This window comes from Chiloscyllium plagiosum, unplaced genomic scaffold, assembly GCF_037043375.1.
Source record: "Chiloscyllium plagiosum isolate Xiang-an unplaced genomic scaffold, Cpla_swu_hap1 HiC_scaffold_31, whole genome shotgun sequence".
Taxonomy (NCBI): domain Eukaryota; kingdom Metazoa; phylum Chordata; class Chondrichthyes; order Orectolobiformes; family Hemiscylliidae; genus Chiloscyllium; species Chiloscyllium plagiosum.
The window spans coordinates 16267782-16293905 of NW_028270169.1; the positions used below are offsets into that span (position 1 = coordinate 16267782).

Below are 26124 nucleotides of genomic sequence, written 5' to 3' on the forward strand. Positions count from 1 at the left end.
CGATACATCTGAATGAATATCATGTGCGTCCGATAATATCTATGCCTTCATGCCCATTATCACTGGTTGGAAATTAGAATGATTATTCAACAACATTTTGTCAATTAATATTTTTAAAAAATTTTATTATATTCATTTAATCAAAGCATCCAATGTAACACAAGCCCAGAGTAAATTTAATTCAAAAGTTACGATGTATGCATTTACCCAATAAGTAGGCAAAATAATGCAGACAATTCCAGACATTAACATATGATGATCTTAGAACTGGAGCTGAACTGCATTTAAGCATGTTTCCAAAGTTGCATCTTTGGGTGGGGAACATCGAGGGTAGGGAAGAAAGAGATAAAGAGAGATGATTTCATGAGGCATTTACAGGATTTAATACTTGCATCTGCAAATTTTGGAATTCACATCATCTGGAATAACTCTTTCACAGTATTTATGAATAGGGTTACAGACAAAAAAATTGTTGAGGAAAGAATTAGGAGAAGTGCGGACAGATAACTTTGAAAAAGCGTCATCTATTCAAGACATGAATTTCTTTGAATGGCTTAAAAAAGTCAGGTCAGTCAAAAAATGATGCAAATCAATATTATTTGTATGAAACGGTCATGCATAGACATTTAAACTAAACCAATAGTACACTAGACTCATTATGAATGCAAGTATCTTCCACTTAAGTTTCCAATATATTTAGAATTTTAATTAACTGCTTGGAAACACAATACATTCAAAACAGAACCGCTCACCTCCCCACCCCCATTGTCTCACAGGCAAAATTGAGGAAAAACAAATCCTAACTCAAATGGATATTGACCCAATGCACCAGTAAAAATAGCCTCAGCCTATTCAGCCTCTCCCTAAAGCTCACCCTCCAACCTTGGCAATATCCTGGTCGTTCTTTTCTGAGCCCTTTCAAGTTGAACAATATCATTCCTATAGCAGAGAGACCAAAGTAGGATGCAGTTTTCTAAACATGGCTTAACCAATGCCCTGTACAGACGCAATACGAGCTCCCAACTCCCATACTCAATGCACTGACAATAAAGGCAAGCATACCAAACACTTTCTTAACTACCCTGTCTCCCTGTGACTCCAACTTCGAGGAACTATTAACCTGCACTCCAAGGTCTCTTGGTTTGGCAATACTCCCCAGAACCTTATCATTAAGTGTATAAGTTCAGCCATGATTTGCCCTCCCAAAATGCAGCAACTCAGAATTACCTAAATTAAACTCCATCTGCCAGTCCTTGACTCATTTTTCCATCTGATCAACATCCCATTGTACAGTGAAGTAACCTTCTTGGCTGTCCACTACACCTCCAATTTTGGTGTCACCTGCAAATTTACTAACTATACTTTTTATATAAATTATTTGGATGTGAATATAGATGACAAAAAGCAGTGGTCCCAGCATCAATCCTCATGGCACACTGCTGGTCACAGGCCTCCAGTCCAAAAAGCAACCCTCCATCTCCTAACTTTGAGTCAATTTTGTATCCAAATGGGGGGTAGCCCTACCTGTATTACATGTGATCTAACCTTGCTAACCAGTCTACCATGCAGAACCTCTTCAAATGCCTTCCTCAAATCCATATCGACAACGTCCACTGCTCTGTCTTCATCAATCTTCTTTGTCACCTCTTCAAAAAACACAATCATGTTAGCGAGACACGATTTCTCATGCACAAAGCCATATTGACTATCCCCAATTAGTCCTTGCCTTTCCTAATACATGTAAATCCTGTCCCTCACAGTCCCCTCCACAATTAACCACCACTGACGTCAGGCTCACCAGTCTACAGTTCCCTGACATTTTCTTACTAACTTTCCTAAATAATGGCACCACATTAGTCATAGAGATGTACAGCATGGAAACAGACCCTTCAGTCCAATCCGTGCCGACCAGATATCCCAACCCAATCTAGTCCCACCTGCCAGCACCCGGTCCATATCCCTCCAAACCCTTCCTATTTACACACCCATCCAAATCAACCTCCAGTCTTCCGAAACCTCACCCATGGCTATCAATGATACAATTATCTCAGCAAGGGGCCCAGCAATCACTTCCTTACCTTCCCCAAAAGTTCAAGGATAACTGATCAGTCCTGGGAAGTTAACCACCTTTATGCATTTTAAGACATTCAGCAATACCTCTTTTGTAATATGGACACTATTCAAGATATCACTATTTGTTTCCCCAAATTCTCTAGCTTCTATATCCTTCTCCACATTCAACACTGATGCAAAATATTCATTTTGGATTTCCCCTATCTCCTGTGGTTTCACACATAAAAGAGACCCTATTTTCTCCCTAGTTACTCTTTTGTCCTTAACGTATTTGTAGAATCCCTTTGGGTTCTCCTTAACCTTAGCTGCCAAAGCTGTGTCAAGTTCCTATTTTTGCCCTCCTGACTTTCCACTCGATTCCTGCTGTCTATACCTGACATATGCTTCCTTGCTCTGGACCAGAGCCTCAATTTCTCTTGTGAGCCAGCATTCCTTAAACCTACCAGCCTTGCCCTTCACACTAACAAGAACACATATTCTCTGGATTCCCGTTGTCTCATTTCTGAAGGTTTCCCGCTTTCCAACCATCCCTTTGCTTGTGAATATCTGCACCCCCAACCAACTTTCGAAAGTTCTTGCCTAATACTGTCAAAACTGAACAAAACTTTGAGTTTTAAAGAGGATCTTAAAGAAGAAGCTAAAGAGGCAGAGGGCATTAAAGATAGAATTCTAGAGCACGCAGTCTAGGCAGCAGATGTCACCAGTAATGGGACAAAGGTCTGCATGAGAGGCGGCAAAGTAATGAATTCTGAAGAAATAGGTGTAGCGTGCAGAAGGTGGATATTACAGGAGATTAGATACTGGGAGGCAAGGACATTATGAAATAATTCAAAGGTACAGATGAAGTTTTCAATTTGTGGTTTTGTAAATCAATGAAGGTAGGAGGCTATTCATGAGTTAGATTGTTTTGGACTAGGCCAGACCCCCTCACAACAATTCAAGAAAGTAGTCCATACCTTAACTTTGCTAGTTGTTTACGCAGGTGTAAACCAGGTATTCCTGGAGGGATGCAGTTGATCAAACCACAGTTTTAAACAAAAAAATTTATTTACAAGATTACTGAATGAAACACAAACAAAAGAGAACAGAATACCGAATAACAACCTATCTGAAAACCCAACAGACCATCCTAACTTAATGATGCTGTTTCCAATACTTACAACAATCCCCATAAACATCCCTTGGCACATAAGGTAAAATCAAACACAGGGTCTTGCAGGACATAAGTCAGAGAGACAGGAGGAACAGCATGGACCTGCTTCTTTGGGCCCGGCAGCTTTTCAACTGCCTGACTGCTTTCAGTGAATAGTCAGACTGACAAAAACCAAATCAAACCAGAGAAAAAGCTGAGCTGGGAAAACTAGCCATTTCTCTTTCAATGTGCAAGTGTTTCGTTTAAACTTAAAAGCTGTTTACCTGAGGCAGTATATGTTAGCTACAATCAAACTGGCCCTAAAACATTTCAAATCCAGAATTTTCGGAGTGTGTATCTTTTAAGACCTCCTGAAAAAAGACTAAGGACATCACAACTTTATTGAAGGAGCAGCATCATCACAAAGTATTCATATTGATGCATCACAGCCACAGTCAGCCACGTTTCTTTGATTAGGCATGTATCACTGTCATTGAGGTGGAATCAACAAATTTAAAAAGGCCTTGAAGGAAAGATGAACAGATATTTGGAACGCAATAACACACCTAAAATACTTCAAAGACGAGAGAGATTGGAATAGGACAGTTGTGTTTCGGAGATATAGGCCTTTTTCCAAAAAAGCGTTGAAAGCAAAAGGTTGTTAAATGGAATGGGAGATACTTACAATGAGAGTTAACATGGGGCTGAGGATGGGCAGGAGTTTGGTGGGAATGGTATTTAAAAAAGTAGGATGTGGATTTTGTGAGACCATTGAGGCTGAAAGAAGTAACAAATGCATAGGCTAAAGCATAGGGCAGAGGGCATGCAGAAAATGTTGCTGGATACAGTAGATGCAGCTGAACGAATGCTAATGGTCTTCTATGTTACTTGGAACTCAGAAACTAAGTTAGGAAAACAAACTGAAGTTCAGATGATTCCTGAGCATTTCAAATCATATTTTCTTGAGACAATTTTGTCCCTCAAAAGTGTCATGAGTATTTTTGTTTGGTGTTCAATGTTCTCTCCATTATGCTGTAGAGTCATTTCTTTCCATTTGAAAGGTGGAGGGTACACCCAGACGTTCCGCCACAGCCAGAAATAAAGGACGATGACAAGCCAAGAGTTTTAAGTGCCTCTAAATACATGCAATTGGTAGAAGCACCCCAATTTTCATGATGTTAACCTGGGTGCTTTATTAGTTTTATCTGCTTCAAGCATGCTTGTTTCTCAGACTCACAAAAGTTCCTGGAAGTTCAATTTGCATTGAAAGTTTTATGACCTTTTGTGTCAGTCACACTAACTCTACTCTAAATGTGCTGAGAAAAACTATACAGTTGAGTAGAAACTCTAGGTCAATATGTTTTGTTCAAGCTTTCAACAGACACAATGTTCAGTTGAAATCTCAGTCATTAATGGCATTTCCACCCCCACAAGAAGTTCCATATAGCTGCCTTTGCTCCATAATCTGACAGAAGGCAGAGAGTTGGGATGAAAGGTTCTTTTATGGAATGGCAGCTGGTGACAAGTGGGGTCCCATAGGGTTTAGTGTTGGGGCTGCAGCTGTTTACTTTAAATATTAATGATCTGGATGAAGGGACATTGAGCATTCTGGTGAAGTTCGCCTATGATACGAAGTTAGGTGAACAGGTAGGTAGTACTGAGGAGGTGGGGAGGCTGCAGAAAGATTTAGACAGTTTAGGAGAGTGGTCCAGGAAATGGCTGATGAAATTCAACGTGAGCAAGTGCGAGGTCTTGCACTTTGGAAAAAGAATGCAGGCATGGACTATTTTTTAAACGGTGAGAAAATTCAGAAAGCCAAGTACAAAGGGATTGGGAGTGTTAGTCCAGGATTCTCTCAAGGTTGATTTGCAGGTTGAGTCCATGGTTAAGAAAGTGAATGTAACGTTGGCATTTATCTCAACAGGGTTAGAATATAAACGCAGCAATGCACTTCTCAGACTTTATGAAGCTCTAGTTAGGCCCCATTTAGAATACGGTGTCCAATTTTGAGCCCCACACCTCAGGAAAGACATACTGGCACTGGAGCGTGTCCAGCGGAGATTTACACGGATGATCCCTGGAATGGTAGGCCTAACATATGATGATCGGCTGAGGATCCTGGGATTGTATTCATTAGAGTTCAGAAGGTTGAGGGGAGATCTAATAGAAACTTACAAGATAATGCGTGGCTTAGAAAGGGTGGATCCTGGAAAGTTGTTTCCGTTAGACAAGGAGACTAGGACCCATGGGCATAGCCTTAAAATTAGAGGAGGTCAATTTAGAACGGAAATGAGGAGACATTTCTTCAGTCAGAGAGTGGTGGGTCTGTGGAATTCATTGCCACGGAGTGCAGTGGAGGCCGGGACGTTGGGTGTCTTCAAGGCAGAGATTGATAAATTCTTGATCTCGCAAGTAATTAAGGGCTACGGGGAGAGTGCAGGTAAGTGAAATTGAAACACCCATCAGTTATGATTAAATGACGGCATGAACTTGATGGGCCAAATGGCCTTCTTCCATTCCGATGTCTTATGATCTTAAAATCTGTTAACACCCTTGATGAGCAAAGTCTAGCGATCTCAAGATTTAACATTAACAACAATGACATAGGGAGGAAGGGGAATGCGGTCCAACAGACAGACGCTAAAGAACTTGGTTGAAATTTAATAGTAGGACTTCAGAATTGTTTAATATTATGGTGGTAAGAGTCCTAGCTGAAGGAAAAGCTGGTCTGGGTGATAAATATTCCTGGTTATTGGTTGTTTTATGGTGAAAGAAAATGTCTTGGAGCGTTCAAGGACAGAATCTGTCTGGTTAGTGCTAAGAAACAAGAAGGATGTAATTATTTCGCTGGGTGTAGTCAACAGACCACTAAGTAGTGGGGAGGAGGGACAGGAAAAAAAATCTAAAAGGAGCCGATTCTGGGATAGGGGGCCAAGCTGATCAAGTGTTAGTGGAAGAACATGAGCATACATGGTATCATACGGTTTAGAATGATGGTAGAAAAGGGCAACTAACAATCAGCACCATCGAAGGATCACTTGGGACATCCAACATAATGGGACAAACAAAGCTGGGCTGGACAGACCAGCGTCAAACGTTGCCAAGAAAAGCCTATTTTCAAAGGAAGGTTTGATACAAGATGTTTTCCCGACAAAGGGAAAAGGTAGGGGAATCAAATTCAGAGCCCCCTGGATGAAAAAAGATGAAGAAATGTGCTTATGACAGGTGTCAGGTACAAATAACTTTCAAAAAGCAAGGAGAATACAAAATGATCAGAAGCGAGCTGAGAAAAGAAATAGGAGAAGCAGAGAGGGCCAAGGAAGAAATGACCTGCAGCTGACAAAGAGGAATCCCAAAAGCATCTTTAGGTACATAAATATAGGGTGGCAAACAGAGTATGGTCAATTAGGGCCAAACAGAAAGAAATTTACATATGAAATCAGAGGGCATAGCTGAGATGTTACATTAAAATTTTGTATTTATCTTTAGCAAGAAAGCAGATGCTACCCAGGTCATGGTAAAGAGGAGGAAACTCAGTCATTAGAAGCATTTAAAATTGAGGAGGTAGTATTGATTAAGCTGTTGGTACTTGGAGTTGACATGGCACTACGACCAGATGAGATGCATCGAAGGATAATGAAGAAACTGAACAAAATTGCAGAAGCATTGGCCCCTGGACTGAGGTGCAATGCCACTGGACTGCAAACATTCCACCCCCAACCCTTGTTCACTCAAGGACATAAGAATATGGCCAGCAGTTATAGACAAGTCAGTTTGTGGGGAAACATTTGAAAACAGTAATTTGAGAAAGAATGAATAGTGACAAATATGGGAGAGCCAGTATAGCTTTCTTAAGGGAAAATCATGCTCAATTAACTTGCTTGACTTTTCTGTAAGTGGTAGCACAGAGGGTTGAAAAAGGGAGTGCTGCTGATGCCATGTATGTACAATTCCAAAAGGCACAACACACTTGTAAGAAAAGTTACAGCTCATGGAATAGAAGAGACAGCAGTGCTACTGATACAAAATTAGCCAAGAGATGGTAAACGAAGTTACAGATAATAAATAATTCTCAGGTTGAATGACAGTCTGTTGCAGAATTCCTCAGGGGTTGATATTGGGACCCATGCTTTTCCTGATCTTAAATAATTATCTAGATCTTGGAGAGCAGGAAACAATTTCAAAGTTTGCAATGTTACTTTTGGGAGCTTTGTAACCTGTGAAGAGGACAGAGTAGAACTTCAAATGGTGTGAGCAAGTTGGTGGAGTGAGCATAAGGCTGACAGAAGTTCATTGTGGAAAAATGATGATACAGTTTGGCAAAAAGAACTTGGAGAGACAGTGTAAACTACAAAACTACTTTAAAGGCAGTGCAGATGCAGAGATGTTTGGGTGTATGTGTGCATACACTTGGCTGGGTAGGCAGAGTGTGTTTAATGAAGCTTACAGTATTCTGAACTTTATTAATAGCAACACAGGGCACAAGAATAGGGATGTTATGCTGAATCTATAGAAGAATCTACTTATCCCTCAGTTCAGTACCGTGTGCAGTTATGGATGCTGTACTCTCGAAAGGATGTTAATCCACTGAAGAGCAGAAGAGGTTTACAAGAATGGCTCCAAGGATGAGAAATCTGAGTTATGAAGATAGATTGGAGAGAAGATTTGACAAAAATGTTCTAAATTATGTGTGAGGTCGAGACAGAGTAGGCAGTGAGAAACTGCTTCCATTTGTAAAAGGATTGAGAACGTGACGAAAAGATTTACAGGGATATGCCAAAGAAATAAATGCAACGAGAGGAAAAAGAATATTCAAGTAGGGATCGGTCTGGATTATTCTTTAAAGAGAAATAATGTTGAGTTACAGGCAAAGGGTGGGAGAATGACACCAAGTTACATTGCTCATTTGGACAGCTAGAGCAGACATGATGGATCGAAAGGCCTGGTTCTGCATTGCAACAATTCTGTGACTTTTTTTTCCAGTGATACAAGGCATTTGGGAAGAGAAAGTAGAATCCCTGGAACGATAAAGCAATGAAAAGTCAAAACATCATTTCATAGGAACCAAGAAAAGCAGTTCCTTCTTTACCAACCTTTAATGAGCTCAGAGAGACTGTTCTGCTCCACATTTTTATTTGCATAGTTAAAGCACATATCATCCACTTCAGTTGCAAGGAAGAACCAACCATTCATAGTGGCTCCGAGTAAAGGATAGATGCAGGAGGCCCCAGTTCCTGCAACATTCAGAACAGTTTTAGATATTAGATGCAAATTTATAGTGAAAGTTGTAAATACATGCATTAGTTATTCATATAATAGAATCCAAGGCAATAAGTTAACCTCTTAGTTAGTGGCTGTGAATAAGTTATGAACTGGCGGACCAGCCAAATTGATTCAAAGGACTTGTACATTTTTTCTGATCAGAGCAATCCTTTCTAGCTCAACCCATTGGATTAAAACCACATGGATAAATTTTGAATATATTTGATGAGTACATGGTTTTGCTGTATTTAGACTTCAAATGCAATGAACAAAGTTGGCATTGGATGCATGGGCAGCTGATGTCACAATCAAAATGGCTAGAAGCAAAGCAAAAAACAACATGTCTTCACTTAGCTAACTTCTGAGGTTTTCCTCATTATTATTTCTTCAGTCCCACCAGGCTGTGCATCACAGCTGAGAGGACTGGCTACCAAAGAACATTAGGCAAAAGTGAGGACTGCAGATGCAGGATATTAGAGAGTGTGGTACTGGAAAACTACAGCAGGTCAAGCAGCATCTGAGGAGCAGAAGAATCAATGTTTCGGGCAAAAAGATTCCTGATGAAGGGCTTTTGACTGAAACGTCACTTCTCCTACTCCTTGGATGCTGCCTGACCTGCTGTGCTTTTCCAGCACCACACCCTAGACACCAATGAATATTCGCAAAGTGGTTAGGTTACTGGATTTGTAATCCAGAAGTCTGAATTAATCGTCCAAACATAGAAATTCAAATCCTACCTTGGCAGCTGAGTACATAAATTAAATAAGGTAAATTAATCTGGAATGAAAATCTATTTTCATTAATGGTGACCATTATTGTACTGGATTGTCCAAAACACTCACCTCGTTCACTAATGTCCTCAAAAGGAAAATCTCAGTCTGGCCTATATATGACTGCAGAACCAGACCAACTGTTCTTTAAAACGGCTTAGTCCATCACTCAGTTAAGGGCAGTCATCAATGGGCAGTAAATGCTGGGCTTGCTATAACAATCCACATTTTTGCAAATTAATTTTATCAAAAACTTCAATCATTGATAATCAAGAATAGCCAGTTTCAGTTTTTCCTCTTCTCGCCATCCACTCTATTTCCCAAAAGAATGCCCCCACGAAGCTGGTATTGCTCAATGATTCTTAATAACTGTCAAATTAGATTCTTTTGCGACAGTGATTAAATAGTCACTACAGACAGGTTGCACTGTAAATTACACAGCATATTAATAGTATTTCACAAAGTTGGGTAATTCGTTGAAAAATAACACAATTTGCAGGGGCTTAATACTCTTGAGGAAAGTCCTGCAAAATATACCCTTTCAGCAATTGATAAGCACAGCATCCTTCTAATTAGTCTGCCAATCTCATGCATATGTCGAGCCTGAGAATGCTGCAGCAGTTTCCTGGTAATTTAGATCATCATATAGCATTGTGTTGTTTTCATTTACATTTACTCAAAATATTCAATGTATTTCAATTAAAGTATTTTATTTATATTCCTTTCACAGAAGAGGGGTAAACAGATAGGACATGAATATGTTTTTGTTATTTGCATCTAAAACCAACGAGCTTAAATGTGATCAACTGTACAAGAAACAGAGCTAGAATTTTCTCAATGTAAAATTGCCACACTTCATTAATATAACAACAGCATAATTCTTGTCAAGAAAGCCATGAGCAATCTTCTACTCAGGGTGCTTCTGAAAAAAAAAAGCTTATAAATGCCATCTCCAGTGTAAAATACTGCCATTATTGTATTTGATAGCAAATATGTGTTCATGTGATGTTTTAGTCTCAGCATCAGTGGCATCAGGTTCAGCATCGAAGTATGTTGTTGCTGGGCATGATTAACGCTCTTTTCTTTTTATGCCCTGCCTCTGATTTACCACCTTTCTCCTTCTGAAGGCAGTGATTCTACCTGAGATACTGCACCTTAGAAAAGAACAATATTCCTGCACCGTAGTGAAAATATTATTTATTTTTTTGTGCATTCAGTGCAAGCTAACTGTTTCAACAGGTAAGACCTCGCAGTAGAAATGGATTCTGAAACTTCTGCAGGTACTTTTAGCAATCAGAACTCAGTGGTTTGTTCAGTGCCATAGAGCAGTTGATTTTACACTAAAATTAATAATTTAAATTAATTCACAAGGAAGTGGTTGTCATAGAAGCTCAGCATTTATTGCCTATTGATAATTGCCCTTAATTGAGTGATGGCCTGAGCCATTTTAGAGAACAGTTGAGAGTCAGCCATGTTGCTCAGTTCTGCAGTCACAAATAGAGGCACCTCGATTATCCGAATATTGATTCTTCGAAGATCTCAAGGTCCCGTAAAAACATTACACCAAAGAGGTTTTACCAACACTGGTGTGACAATCGTGTCTTTTGTTTACAATGATTAAAAGTGAATTTGGCTTACTGAAAATCTGCCAAGAACAGTCCTGGACATCAATGGGAGCCCAGGTACCGTCTCCAAATGACTGACCTCCCCGCCTGCCCTCTCTCTCCCCCCAAAGGAAGACAGACAGATTGACAATCTGGGCAAATTCAGAGCGCTAAATATTCTCAAATAAAGATCCCAGATAATCTCTCCAACATTGCCCTGCACAGGACAGAGTGGAAACTTGTCAAAAAGTTGCAGTGAAAAGTTGTGTGCATGTGCGCTATTTTGATACTCACCTCACAAAGGCAGCAGCCGTCTTGGTGTGTGTGTGCGCGTGAGTATGTCTTTGCGCACGTGCGTGTGTGTGTTTGGAAGGGGGAGGGGGTGGGGTTTACTGACCCACTGTGCTGCTGCCTAGTCTCCTGAAGGGGAAGCGGACTCAGCAACCGCTTGCTCTGTCAATGCCATTGAAGTGAAGCAGTAGCAGGGAGAGGCTTCAGCAATGCTGCAGATCCCTTACATGCAAGTGTGTGTCTGCTCAGAAACAAACCCTGAGACAGACAGAGGGAGCAAGGCAGGCATTGAGAGGAAAAAGGAAACTTCAGAAAACTCCAAATCCCAAAGGAGAGGCATTGGATCATCCGAATAATCAATTACCCAAACAAAACACTGCCCGCCCATCTTGTTCGGATAATCGAGGTTCCTCTGTCAAGACTAAGTTAGTCTTTTCTTTCAGGTATTAGTGAACCAAGAGAGTGTTTAGGATATTACAATAGAAAATGGTTATCAATGAAAATAAATGTTCACTTTAGATTAATTTAACTCTTACGTACTTAGCTGCCATGGTGGGATTTGAATTTCTCTATCTGGATCATTAATCCAGGCTTCTGGATTGCAAGTTCAAAAACAACCACTTTGCTACTAATCATTGGTCGCCAGTCCTCTCTGTCGTTGTGATGCTCCTCTGCTCTTCAGATAATAACATCTAATATGCATATACATTTCAAAGATGGAATTTTCTTGGCCAGGACCAATGATTAGCAGATGCATGAAATATTTTCCCACTAAGCAGGCAAGGAACCATGATTGCCTGCTCAGTTGGCTGCATAGCTTAATTTCATTATGCAAACACAAAATGAAAGCTATGCATCCACATTTTGAAATCTGCTCATATCTAACTTTACAGTGTTTCATTATGACAGCTAGCACACAAGAGAGACTTAACAGCACAGAAGAGACAAGAGGAGGTTATTTTAGTGTGTTGACAATTTATGCCAGCAAATATCTGAACTGATATGGTTTAATTGAAATTTAGAGTGGATTTAATATTTGGAAAAAGTGTCCTGATCACTTTATAAGAGTCAATGAAGATGATCTGACTTTCACTTAGTTTTTTTAACTATTGTGATGGAGTGTTAATTCTCATCCATTTTTTTATTGTTAAAAAAAACACTCAATTCCCAGTCCCTCAGATGCCATAACTCCAGCACTCTTGTCAAACAGATTGATAGTTCCTGTTCATAAATAAACACCTTGGGAGTTGTAATCAGCCGTTATGTTTGCCTTGATTAGTGGTCGTGTCAAGATTTCTGTATTGAACAATAGTAAAAACCCAGATTCCCACAGTTTGGGGATCAACTTATTGCTAGCTGTCACTGGTCCCAAAGTGATTTCAAAAAGTGGAAATTCAACATCTATGGGACACAGGCAGTTTAAAAACGACAGTTGGAATTTTACTGACAGGACAAATTATTGCATGGGCATCAATATGGAACAGCATTACTGAATGACAATTTAGAGTTAATACAGTTAAGGTCTAATGTAAACCTATACAACATAAACTTCTCAGCTTTTATAACATTTGGATTTTCCACCACAGTGAGATTTCCAAATTATTCATGCTGTTACAGTTTAAACTGAGTGCCATCAGAACAGTGTATCAACTAATCTTTGCCAAATAAAATCTTACATAAAAAGTCTATTTCCCATAAGAAATGTCAGGAGGACAATGTCTTTAGGTATTAACACATTGGACCAAAGAGTAAAAATATATCCATCTGATTTATCAAGTGACAAGTTGCCAATCTTAAAAAAAAAAATCAGGTAATTGAGGTTTCCACAAGATACAGAAAGACAGGAATGCACCCTTCCATTTCACATAGCATTTCACATAGTAGTGGGCGGCACGGTGGCGCAGTGGTTAGCACTGCTGCCTCACAGCGCCAGAGACCCGGGTTCAATTCCCGACTCAGGCGACTGACTGTGTGGAGTTTGCACATTCTCCCCGTGTCTGCGTGGGTTTCCTCCGGGTGCTCCGGTTTCCTCCCACAGTCACAAAGATGTGCGGGTCAGGTGAATTGGCCATGCTAAATTGCCCGTAGTGTTAGGTTAAAGGGGTAAATGTAGGGGTATGGGTGGGTTGCGCTTCGGTGGGTCAGTGTGGACTTGTTGGGCCGAAGGGCCTGTTTCCACACTGTAAGTAATCTAATCTAATTTCCTTCACAATTACAGCTTTGTCAAAGATTGACTGATACATTAATAAAGAAAACAACCAGGAACCAATGCTTCAGTATAGTATCACCGAGATTTCAAAGCAATGTTTTTTACCACATCAAATTCCTTCCACCTACACTGTTAAACTTCAAATATTGGTCTTTCAAGTTTCGCATGACAATCTAGAATCATGTTGCTTGCTGCTTTCTGATTTAAGTAATGCGCTATGAAACATTTCAAGTGTCCAATACTATATCTTTAATTGTGGTGATACTGAAGTGAAGACGCATTCATCAGTGTTCAACATGATGAAACAATTATTTCATACCAATCAACACGCTTAGTTAGACTTTTCTGAAAAAGATAAAGAAAACTGTTGCTTTATACCAATGTCAATTCCTCGGATGAGTTTACTTTTAACAGCGTCACTACCGATCAGATCTTCAACCCAGTGTATGTAGTTCAGCCGCAAAGGAACTGTGGGAATCAATCTCTCCAATGGGATGTCTATTGTCAGTCCAAAGTCCTCCTTCAATAGCGTACATGTAAGGGCTCTGACTGCCTCAGGATCTTTAAAATTTAAACTGAAAACAAGAAAATAAGTATTAGAAGCAATTTTTCTGACAGGTAAAAGTGTAGTGACATTTTAGTCTGCAGCACAAAACACGAGAACTCTATGCCTGTCAGAATGATCTAGTTTGTATTAACCACATGAATCATCTAAGAAAAACGACTACCGAAAAGATGTGGACAACACTATATAACTGTGGAAATGGTTTCTAGAAAGGAGAGGTGAATGATAAATTCTGCTTTTAAAAGCAGAAAACATGCCTCCCTTTCTGGAAGTAAGTTTAAATAGTTGCTCTGAGCGTACGAGTAACCAATCCAGTTAAATCCACATCCCTCAGATTAGGTGAAATGGCAGACAAATTGTGCAAATGCATGTCACAATTTCACGTGTTGTTTCCAGATTATTGTGCCAGTTCACATAGCTGACTCTGCCACAATATAAAATATCAATTTAGACAGTTCAACAGGGATACAAGTCTGCTGGAAATCGTCAACACACCTTAATTGGAAGATCACAATATCAGTGATTCTACCAACACCACCAATTAAGGATCCTGTTCCCTTAAACTGAGTGGGGCTCCTTCATTATTCAAATCATTTGGAGCAAAACACGATAAGAACATGATTTTGTTCTGTAGAAATGAATGGAACAAAAATCCAATTCCCATAAAGTACTGGGATTTGAAGTGCTGTTCAATAAAGTTATCTCATTATTGGAGTGCAAATGCAAGTCTTGATTGCACAGGAACCATGCAGAATAACACTACACACATGAAACTTTTGTGTAAAACATTCAAAATGTAAGGTACATTTTGTGTTCGTAGTTGACATGGACATAGCAACATGAGAACATAATGTGAATTCTTTTCACAGTGAAAGGCAAAATGCACCTTACATTAATAAAGCTAAATTTCCAAACTGGATTTGAAATGAATTGATGAGTCCAATTTGAAAGTCAATGAAACTGATGTTGGAATATTGCGCGTTATTTGGCTTCACACAACAACAAACAAGTCAAAGAAAGGTAAACACAGTACGGATTCAGTAGGATGCTATCTGGTATAAGGAAATATAAAACACAGGGTTGTTTTCAGAAAACATTTGGTATTATGAATACATGTATGTTAAGGTTACCCTGAAAGATGCCCCTTCTCAAACCTTCTCCTTGCTGGAGGCATGTTAACCCTCAGGTAAACCATCAGCCTTGTCTCTTTCTAATGAGAATCCCACCGTATGGTCAGCTAGGACGACGGTGACTTTATCTTTTGTTTTAAAACAAAAGGTACATTTGCCATTAATAATCATTCCAGCTCTTTTGAATGAGCTATTCAATTAGTCACAGTCTTCTGTACTTATCAGACAACCTTACAGATCTTTCATTGACAAATATATATGCAATCTTCTTTTGAAAGATACCACTGAATCTGGTTCCATGACCTTTCAGATATTGCAATAAAAAGATACTTCCATTGAACAAATTACTAGTTGGTATCAGTATTACTTTTCAGACCAAACAATAATATTTTATGACAATGGATACCATATCATAACAGCATTACTGTACCTTTTGCACAGAAACTCAGGACAGGTCACACCATAGACCTTGACATTCAAATTTTCTGGAGAGCATATGTGATTTCAGTTTGAATACTGGACATAATTCCAAATTTTAAACAAATACTTTCTATACTCATATTATTTAGTACACAATTTCAATCAAATTGAAGCGTGTGTATATATTATTCCAGTTAAGACTGCAATATCTTGTTCAAAAATGGATCACTTCAAACAGATATAAGAACATCATCTCGGCCAGAATCTCAGTAATAAGTTTGCCATCCACTCTGTGCAAACTCACAATTTTTATGTTTAGTCATCATACAAATTATGTATTCAGAAAATTATCTAAGCATAACAAAATACTCATCGACTGCTACCGTCATGATTACTGAAACAAAACCTCCCTTCCACATTCAAGAAATCTGTGGTCAAAAAGATAAGGTCATCAAAAATACAGCACCATCAACTTTGCAGGGCTACACTTTGACAAAAATTTCACAAAAACATTGTGAACAAAATCTTTGTACATTATTAATTTTGTTTTTGTTCAGTTTTGACCTTAACAATAAAAATGACTTAAGTTAGAAGATTGTCAATATTCCTATGATACAACCTCATGCACTTAATTCACAAAACTTAGGTCACAAAATTTTTGATTTACAAAGGCAGTCCAGATCAATTTCGGGTCAAATCCACAGTTGTGCATTTGAGTATGAAGGAAAACAACTTCTGTTTATTTCTGTCTCCCATAAATAACCTTGAAAAGACAGAAAAAGGTAACCCATCAAAGACCTGCAGAAATACTAATGAGTCAAACACTAGATTTGTGTCAACAGATGACCGATTCAGTGGAACCATCAGACATTCATATTCTTAGAGCACTGGAAGGTAAAAACAATGACTGCAGATGCTGGACACCAGATTCTGGATTAGTGATGCTGAAAGAGCACTGCAGTTCAGGCAGCATCCAAGGAGCACCGAAATCGACGTTTTGGGCAAAAGCCCTTCATCAAGAGTAAAGGCAGAGAGCCTGAAGCGTGGAGAGATAAGCTAGAGGAGGGTGAGGGTGGGGAGTAAGTAGCATAGAGTACAATAAGTGAGTGGGGGAGGGGATGAAGGTGATAGGTCAGGGAGGAGAGGGTGGAGTGGATAGGTGGAATAGGAGATAGGCAGGTAGGACAAGTCCGGACAAGTCATGGGGACAGTGCTGAGCTGGAAGTTTGGAACTTGGGTGAGGTGGGGGAAGGGGAAATGAGGAAACTATTGAAGTCCACATTGATGCCCTGGGGTTGAAGTGTTCTGAGGCAGAAGATGAGGCATTCTTCCTCCAGGCGTCTGGTGGTGAGGGAGTGGCGGTGAAGGAGGCCCAGGACCTCCCTGTCCTCGGCAGAGTGGGAGGGGGAGTTGAAATGTTGGGCCACGGGGCGGTGTGGTTGATTGGTGCGGGTGGCCCAGAGATGTTCCCTAAAGCGCTCTGCTAGGAGGCGCCCAGTCTCCCCAATGTAGAGGAGACCGCATCGGGAGCAACGGATACAATAAATGATATTAGTGGATGTGCAGGTAAAACTCTGATGGATGTGGAAGGCTCCTTTGGGGCCTTGGATAGAAGTGAGGGAGGAGGTGTGGGCGCAGGTTTTACAGTTCCTGCGGTGGCAGGGGAAGGTGCCAGGATGGGAGGGTGGGTTGTAGGGGGGCGTGGACCTGACCAGGTAGTCATGGAGGGAATGGTCTTTGCGGAAGGCGGAAAGGGGTGGGGAGGGAAATACATCCCTGGTGGTGGGGTCTTTTTGGAGGTGGCGGAAATGTCAGCAAATGATTTGGTTTATGCGAAAGTTGGTAGGTTGGAAGGTGAGCACCAGGGGCATTCTGTCCTTGTTACGGTTGGAGGGGTGGGGTCTGAGGGTGGAGGTGCAGGATGTGGACAAGATGCGTTGGAGGGCATTTTTAACCACTTGGGAAGGGAAACTGCGGTCTCTAAAGAAGGAGGCCATCTAGTGTGTTCTGTGGTGGAACTGGTCCTCCTGGGAGCAGATACGGCAGAGGCAGAGGAATTGGGAATACGGGATGGCATTTTTGCAAGAGGTAGGGTGGGAAGAGGTGTAATCCAGGTAGCTGTGGGAGTCGGTGGGTTTGTAAAAAATGTCAGTGTCAAGTCAGTCATCGTTAATGGAGATGGAGAGATCCAGGAAGGGGAGGGAGGTGTCAGCGTCGGTCCAGGTAAATTTAAGGTCAGGGTGGAATGTGTTGGTGAAGTTGATGAATTGCTCAACCTCCTCGCGGGAGCACGAGGTGGCGCCAATGCAGTCATCAATGTAGCGGAGGAAGAGGTGTAATTACGGAAAATCGACTGTTCTACGTAGCCAACAAAGAGACAGGCATAGCTGGGGCCCATACGTGTGCCCATGGCTACCCCTTTGGTCTGGTGGAAATGGGAGGATTCGAAATAGAAATTGTTAAGGGTGAGGACCAGTTCGGCCAAACGAATGTGTGTGTCGGTGGAAGGGTACTGTTGGGGACGTCTGGAGAGGAAAAAACAGAGGGCTGGGAGGCCCTGGTCATGGTGGATGGAGGTGTAGAGGGATTGGATATCCATGGTGAAGATGAGGCGTTGGGCGCCAGGGAAACAGAGGTCTTGGAGGAGGTGGAGAGCGTATGTGGTGTCTCGGACGTATGTGGGGAGTTCCTGGACTAGGAGGGATAGGACAGTGTCGAGGTAGGTAGAGATGAGTTCAGTGGGGCAGGAGCATGCTGAGACAATGGGTCGGCCAGGGTGGTCAGGCTTGTGGATCTTGGGAAGGAGGGCAGTGCGGGGTTCCCGGACTATGAGGTTAGAAGCTGTGGGTGGGAGATCTCGGAGGTGACGAGGTTTTGTATTGTCTGGGAGATGATGGTTTGGTGATGGGGGGGTTGGGGTCATGGTCGAGGGGGCAGTAGGAAGAGGTGTCCTCAAGTTGGCGTTTGGCTTCAGCGGTGTAGAGGTCAGTGTGCCAGACTACCACTGCGCCCCCTTTATCCGCAGGCTTGATGGTGAGGTTGGGATTGGAGGGCTGTGCGTTGTGAGGGTGAGAGGTTGGGGGGGTGGGGGGGGTGAGACAGGTTGAGGCGGTTAATGTCCCGGCGGCAGTTGGAAATGAAGAGGTTGAGGGCAGGTAATAGGCCAGCGCGGGGTGTCCAGGTGGATGCAGTGTGTTGGAGGTGGGCGAAGGGGTCCTCAGAAGATGGGCGGGAATCCTGATTGTGAAAGTAAGCTCGGAGGCGGAGGCGACGGAAGAATTGTTCGACATCACGGCGTGTATTGAATTCATTGATGCGTGGACGGAGGGGGATGAAGGTGAGTCCATTGCTGAGAACTGATCGTTCGTTCTCAGTGAGGGGGAGGACTGGAGGGACGGTGAAAACTCGGCACGGCTGGGAGTGGGGGCGGAACCTGTAACTGGAATGGGTGTGGTGGTGGGGGGAATGGGGGTGGAGTCATGACCAGGGGTAGTGTTTCCCTCGGGGTTCTGGGGGTTGGAGATAGTGACAGTGGGGTCTGTGGGGGGTGTGTCAGCAGAATGCAGGTGAGTGGCGCTGGTGGGGGCGGAAGCGGTGGTGACTACGGCAGTAGGGGTCCAGAAGATTCCCCTGGCATTGGAAACTACTCAGACGCCATTAGCCATGCGGCTGATGTAGCTGCCACCCACAAGCTGATTGATGATGTCACTTCCACCCCCATCATGGCCACTCCCACAACCACTTCCACCCCTCACAATTCCTCATGCATCACACGTGACATCACTTCCACCCCTCACATCATCGCTGATGCCACACGCTCAGTAACTTCCGCCACCCCTACTGCCGTGGTCACCATCACTTCCGCCCCCACCAGCGCCACTCACCTGCATTCTGCTGACACACCCTGAATAAAGAAAGTACAAATCCTTTACACAGGTCAGCTGGCAATGCTGCCAGATACTCTGGCCACTCTGGACAACCCTCAACCTCACAGTCACATGTTCCCCCAGTACAATAGGAGGACGAGATCATCCTCAAAGATAATGCAAATAATCATGTCCTAATCCTAGGGAATCGTTATGCAGATGATTTCTTGACTCAGTGCTTCCCAAGACAATGTAGGTGTGATGTGTCCGAGCTTCAGGGGATGACGAGAAAGCATTTCTGAATGGAAAAGATTGAATGATAGTTTAATGTGATAATAGTAGGGATAGTAGTAGCAAATGACTGTCTAATTGGAGTGGGAGTCATTCGCATTCTTGCATGAATGTCCTCCCCACTCTCTTCCAGAATATTCACTCAGTACAGTTTAACTCTTTAATATTACATTAATGTCCAGAGATATATTCCCATTTAATCTTTTAACATTACAGGCCAAGTCATGCATCACACTCCACTGCAGCTATCGCCATTACTAAAATGACAGTATCTCCTAACACTAGGAGAAAGTGAGGACCGCAGATGCTGGAAATCAGAGTTGACGAATGTGGTGCTGGAAAAGCACAGCTCAATAGGCAGCATCCGAGGAGCAGGAGAATTGACGTTTCGGGCACAAGCCCTTCATCAGGAACTTTTTTCTTAAGCCCGAAAAGTTGCCTTTCCTGCTCCTCGGATGCTGCCTATTGAGCTGTGCTTTTCCAGCACCACATTTCCAGCACAAAGGCAACTTTTCGGGCTTAAGAAAAAAGTTCCTGATGAAGGGCTTGTGCCCGAAACGTCAATTCTCCTGCTCCTCGGATGCTGCCTGACTGGCTTTGCTTTTCCAGCACTCTTCGACTAGTATCTCCTAACACTCCTATTTTGCTCTGCTCTCCTACAGGAGCAATTTGAGGAGGAGATCAGACTGCCAGACACCAGTATCACATCCAATTATTATTTTTGCATCAGCAAACTTGGTTTTAACCAGCACTCTCTATGAACCAGCAAAAAAATACATATGTCTTAAATACTGGAAGAATACTGTCTTAACGCAATCTCTGCGATGTCAGAGCATTCAGTTATGATGCAAGTAAGAAAGCTCTTTGACTGTAAGTTTTATTTAAGGCACAATTGCATGACTATTTAAGTGATTTATGCTGTAAATAAAGAATAGCAGTGATATGTATATCCCATGGAATACGTTTCTATTACTTAGTGTGCTTTTTTTACATTGATCATGTAGACCTTTTGATCAACTGGCACATTCCTGGTCCCATAGGTACCTGTTTAAAAAAAAGGTTTGCTGTTTAACTCTGAATTGGGACTAGTGTGGGTGTTGTCAGCTGGCAAATCCCAGCACAGTTTGGTTTTCTTCCTACCTGCAAACACATTGCTATCCAGTGATTTGCTGGAAAGTATCAGGAGTAGATTAGGTCGGTGTATACACACATACATACCAGTGCAGAATGAATCAAATTTGATTATGCTGATTCTAAAGTCAGATAATGCTTTCAGTACTCCAAGTTCACACAAATAATTCTCATTGCATGAGATAGCAAGTACATATGGAAACATAGAGGCCAAAGTGAGGACTGCAGATGCTGGAGATCAGAGCTGAAAATGTGTTGCTGGAAAAGCACAGGTCAGGCAGCATCCAAGGAAAGGAGAATCGACGTTTCGGGCATAAACCCTTCTTCAGGAATGAGGAAAGTGAGTCCAGCAGGCTAAGATAAAAGGTAGGGAGGAGGGACTTGGGGGAAGGGTGTTAGAAATGCGATAGGTGGAAGGAGGTCAAGGTGAGGGTGATAGGCCAGAGTGGGGTGGGGGCGGAGAGGTCAGGAAGAAGATTGCAGGTTAGGAAGGCGGTGCTGAGTTCAAGGGATTTGACTGAGACAAGGTGGGGGGAGGGGAAATGAGGAAACTGGAGAAATCTGAGTTCATACCTTGTGGTTGGAGAGTTCCTCGGCGGAAGATGAGGCGCTCTTCCTCCAACTGTCGTGTTGCTATGGTCTGGCGATGGAGGGGTCCAAGGACCTGCATGTCCTTGGTGGAGTGGGAGGGGGAGTTGAAGTGTTGAGCCACGGGGTGGTTGGGTTGGTTGGTCCGGGTGTCCCAGAGGTGTTCTCTGAAATGTTCCGCAAGTAGGCAGCCTGCCACCCCAATATAGAGGAGGCCACATTAGGTGCAGCGGATGCAATAAATGATGCGTGTGGAGGTGCAGGTGAATTTGTGGCGGATATGGAAGTATCCCTTGGGGCCTTGGAGGGAAGTAAGGGGGGAGGTGTGGGCGCAAGTTTTGCATTTTTTGCAGTTGCAGGGGAAGATGCTGGGAGTGGAGGTTGGGTTGGTGGAGGGTGTGGACCTGACGAGGGAGTCACGGAGGGAGTGGTCTTTTCGGAACGCTGATAGGGGCGGGGAGGGAAATACATCTCTGGTGGTGGGGTCCGTTTGGAGGTGGCGGAAATGACGGCGGATGATACGCTGTATATGGAGGTTGGTGGGGTGATAGGTGAGGACCAGTGGGGTTCTGTCCTGGTGGCGGTTGGAGGAGCGGGGCTCAAGGGCGGAGGAGCGGGAAGTGGAGGAGATGCAGTGGAGGGCATCGTCGACCACATCTGGGGGGAAATTGCAGTCTTTGAAGAAGGAGACCATCTGGGTCATACGGTATTGGAACTGGTCCTCCTGGGAGCAGATGCGGCCGAGACGAAGGAATTGGGAATATGGGATGGCGTTTTTACAGGGGGCAGGGTGGGAGGAGGTGTATTCTAGGGTAGCTGTGGGAGTCAGTCAGTTTATAGGAAATGTCCGTGTTGATTCGGTCGCCCGAGATAGAAATGGAAAGGTCTAGGAAGGGGAGGGAGGAGTCTGAGACGGTCCAGGTGAATTTGAGGTTGGGGTGGAAGGTGTTGGTAAAGTGGATGAACTGTTCAACCTCCTCGTGGGAGCACAAGGCAGCGCCGATACAGTCATCGATGTAGCGGAGGAAAAGGTGGGGGGTGCTGCCAGTGTAGCTGGGGAAGATATGGAAACATAGTTCAACAAGGAGTCACCTTCAAGACAGGCTAAAAGAAAACTTTTAGAAGAGAAAGATTATGAATAAGGTTGCTCAAGTTTTACTTGAAGGAAAAGATCTAATAATTTATCCAAGGCCAAGACTTGTATATTTTTTAAAAGTGAGAAACTACTTCAAGATTTAATACTTCAGTCACCAGACTTCCATTTACAACACAAATAATTCAAAAGGGCTTCATAATTACTAATTTTGAAATCAGGATAGTTTATAAGTATGAAAAGGCAAGATCAACTTTTATATCCCGAGTTATATTGTTCTGCACATTACATGTATGCTGAGGATGTTACATCTTCTCGAACCCATGATAATATGGTACACCAGTCTTATTGTTTAAAGAGACACTGGCTGGTGTTAAACAATTTACTAAGCTGAGAAAGTAATGTACAGCAAATTTAACAGGAAAAGGATACTTAATCACTTGTATTTTTTGTGGGAGCAGGATTGGTATTGAGCTTACTGTAACACCTGCGAGGTACAAAACAGTCAGGTCCTTAAAAAATATAACTCAAATATACAACCTGCACAATTGACATCCATCCATAATTAGATATAGTTCGCTTTTAAGTTCTCTTATCAACACTCAATACCTCATCAAGAAATCAAATATGTGACATTGCTCATTCAAACTTGTTGATGACTCTCTCTAATATTGAATTTGTTGGATTAGAAACAGATGAGCTTTCAACATGAATTTAAATTTAATAATCTTCCATTAAGAAGCAAATTTGGATAATTAATCACATTTTCCTTCTCTCCAAAATTCTTCCTCTTGGATGGCCAAGGATCCCTTTGCTGGGTTAAAGTTTCACTAATGTGGGCACCTGACAATTCCCATGACAAGTGGCAACTGAATCAGTCTAATTCTGTTTCTGTTACATTGAACTGTTGGATTCTCTGGAAGACTGCCTTGGTGACAGAGAAGAAATGGATGAAACTGCAAAATGCAATCAGTGGCTCTGGCCATGATCTATACAAGAATGGCAACAAAATGCTGGCACATAATTCAAGCCAAGTTAATCCTGCAAAACCTAATCCTGCTCTCAACCAATCATACATCCTCTTCATCTATACTTCCAACTAGAGATGGAAATCAGCATGACTGCTCAATTTTCTCTTCACAATAATTAATTGTCACAGCCCTAACGGAGTCAGTTCACTCAGCACCAGCTGAAGACTGAACCTAAGACAAATACATGACCAAAGGACATATGCTTTAGCCACTTGGAGAACTCGTTTTTTTTCCCCCAAGTAAGGCAATCTGTATTCTTTGTTTTTGAGCTGTTATCATTAACTGTCTTTGATACAGAATTCTAATGTCAATAGTTATTGTTATGTTATTGTTAATTGGCATCTAAAACTTTATTTCACCACAGCCCCAGAACCACAGATGTATTATGGTGTTGGTGGCCATTTGACCCATTGTGCCTGCAGTGATTTGTTAAGTGATCATTATTACCGATGCAAATCAACTGCATTTTCATCACAAAAAGTGATATGCATGTTATTGAACATTCCTGGGTGAGAACCAATGAAAATTATGGCAACTGACTCAAACCTAGGATTAATGGATCATAAAACATGCATGACCTCAGAAAGAACCTTGTATTCATTCAAGAAAGAAATAATCACTAGCCTTATGACTAATAACTTCTTATTAGATGCAGGTTATGTTACCTATAATCAAGCTAAGGTTTTGCACTCTGATCGAGTTGTGCAACCTGCTGCACAAATTGTTACTCACTGCAGAAACTTCATCTTTGCACTTCTCAAAGATCGGTATTCATAGCACTTCATAATTAAGGTAATAATCCCAAAGACATCTTGACGATTTTTGCATGCAACTGTATCATTTTTCAAATGTTCAACCATCTTGATGTAAGTCAAGACAGGACAAGAAAATTCCCTGTTGTACTATGTGAAAATGGCAAGGATGAATGTGCATAAATAAATCATAGGAAGAGGAACTTGTATGTGTGTATGCATGTGTTGAACAAAACCAGAAAGTGCAATCAATGCAACTTGGGTGAGTATTGAGGTGGAATGTTGTGACAATGGACTATGAACAGAATCATTAATCAGGGTCAATGAGAGCATAATGATACATATCAAAGAAAGATAATAACCACTTAAGGTTTCAATACAAGCCAAAAACTCAGACAAATTTAAAACATATAACTGTAAAAAGACAGTGAGAATGATGGTAGGACTATTCTTTGCAACTGCATGTTTCTGAACACTCTTCTCCATACTGTTGACAAGCAGTTTCCAGAATAAATATTCAGTGTACGACAAAAAAAATAAAATCCAAGACTAAGTTTGAAGATGATTTTGAGTGGGGTAAATTGGTTAAAAATAAAAGATTTTGGAAAACCGTCTCAGCGTGAAAAGAACTTCCATCAGAATTAACAACAGCAATGTTCCATGCTTTAAAAACCTCAAACAACATTTAGCAAAGTGAATGACCTGGCAAAGCTAAAATTGGATGCAATTCTCCAAATTCCAGCTTGCACAGACAGAAGATGGTGATGTTTACAGTGAGTATCTGTCTCCTTTTAAAGCCTGATGTTGTCAGTTCTAACATCTGTTTAAAGCATGCTTGTTGGAAAATATGCTATACCAGCAAAAAAAATCTTATGAATAACGTATTGTGACAATTGCACTCAGGAATACTAAGTTGGTATGCTGTTCATATTGAACAATGATGCATGTAAATTTAAACACAATCTCAATCTTTCATTGTACAATGGGTATATTGGTTTTCTTTTTGTTATGACTTTACAATATTGCTGTCTATAAAACAATAATTAAGGTTAAAACAGAAGTGCCAAACTGATTCAGAAGAAACTTGTTGCTCAGGAAATTGTAGTGCAGTATATAGAGTAGATATTCTAATTTTGCAATCTTTAAAAGAAATACTTAATATGAGACTTAATTTTTGAAAATTCAGCTTGAAATATCAAACCTATCAATCAGATAAACCAAGCAATTTGGCAAACATAATTCTAAGGTCAGGTGCCAAGGTATGACTCTTCATGACCTGTCCCTTGTTTTCAATTTATTCTAGTTTCATTAGAGACCAGGAAAAAGATTCTGAGAATTGTTGCAGCAAAACATTGGGGTAGATATTGCAATGGGGTTCATTGATTGAACAAGTGCAAAGTAAACTAACTGACTAGGGTCCAATCTGTCTTTATTTACTTTTGCGTAGTGGAATACTGTACAAGGATCACTTTAACAGCGTAACTGTTTCCAACAGCAACCATTGCTAAATTTGTGCTCCCCATTCTAGGTGCAGATTTTATGTCCCCATTTTGAATCTGTAAATTAGAAACCTAACAGTTGTTCACTCACAATATCAAAGTTAGAAGCATTAACATACAGAGGTGTGTAGTTGTACCAGTCCAGAATTCCCTGAAAATGGCAACACAGATGGTCAAGACAATGTATGGCATGCTTGCCTTCATTGCTCTAGGCACTGCATATAATAATTCGGTCCTGCTGCAGCTACACAGAATTTTAGTTGGGCCACATTTGGAATACTGCGTATAGGTCTTGTTGTCACACCAACGATGTGGAGGCTTTGGAGAAGATACAGAAAAGATTTACCAGGATGCTGTCTGGTTAGAAGGTATTATCTACGAGCAGAGATTGGACAAACACTGTTTGTTTTCACTCGA

The 26124-nt window shown here is 41.5% G+C and overlaps 1 protein-coding gene across 10 annotated transcripts in view; it reads right to left on the reverse strand.

The window, feature by feature from the left end:
* Window positions 1-26124, reverse strand: part of mettl16 (methyltransferase 16, N6-methyladenosine) — a 146852-nt gene that overhangs the window by 58272 nt on the left and 62456 nt on the right. For all 10 annotated transcript variants that reach the window (XM_087977287.1, XM_087977288.1, XM_043718296.2 and 7 more), the window contains exons 3-4: window positions 13720-13916; window positions 8299-8439 (exon numbers count right to left, since the gene is read on the reverse strand). In XM_087977287.1, the coding sequence (XP_087833413.1) occupies window positions 8299-8439; window positions 13720-13916 (338 nt within the window). The remainder of the gene's footprint in view (window positions 1-8298; window positions 8440-13719; window positions 13917-26124) is intronic.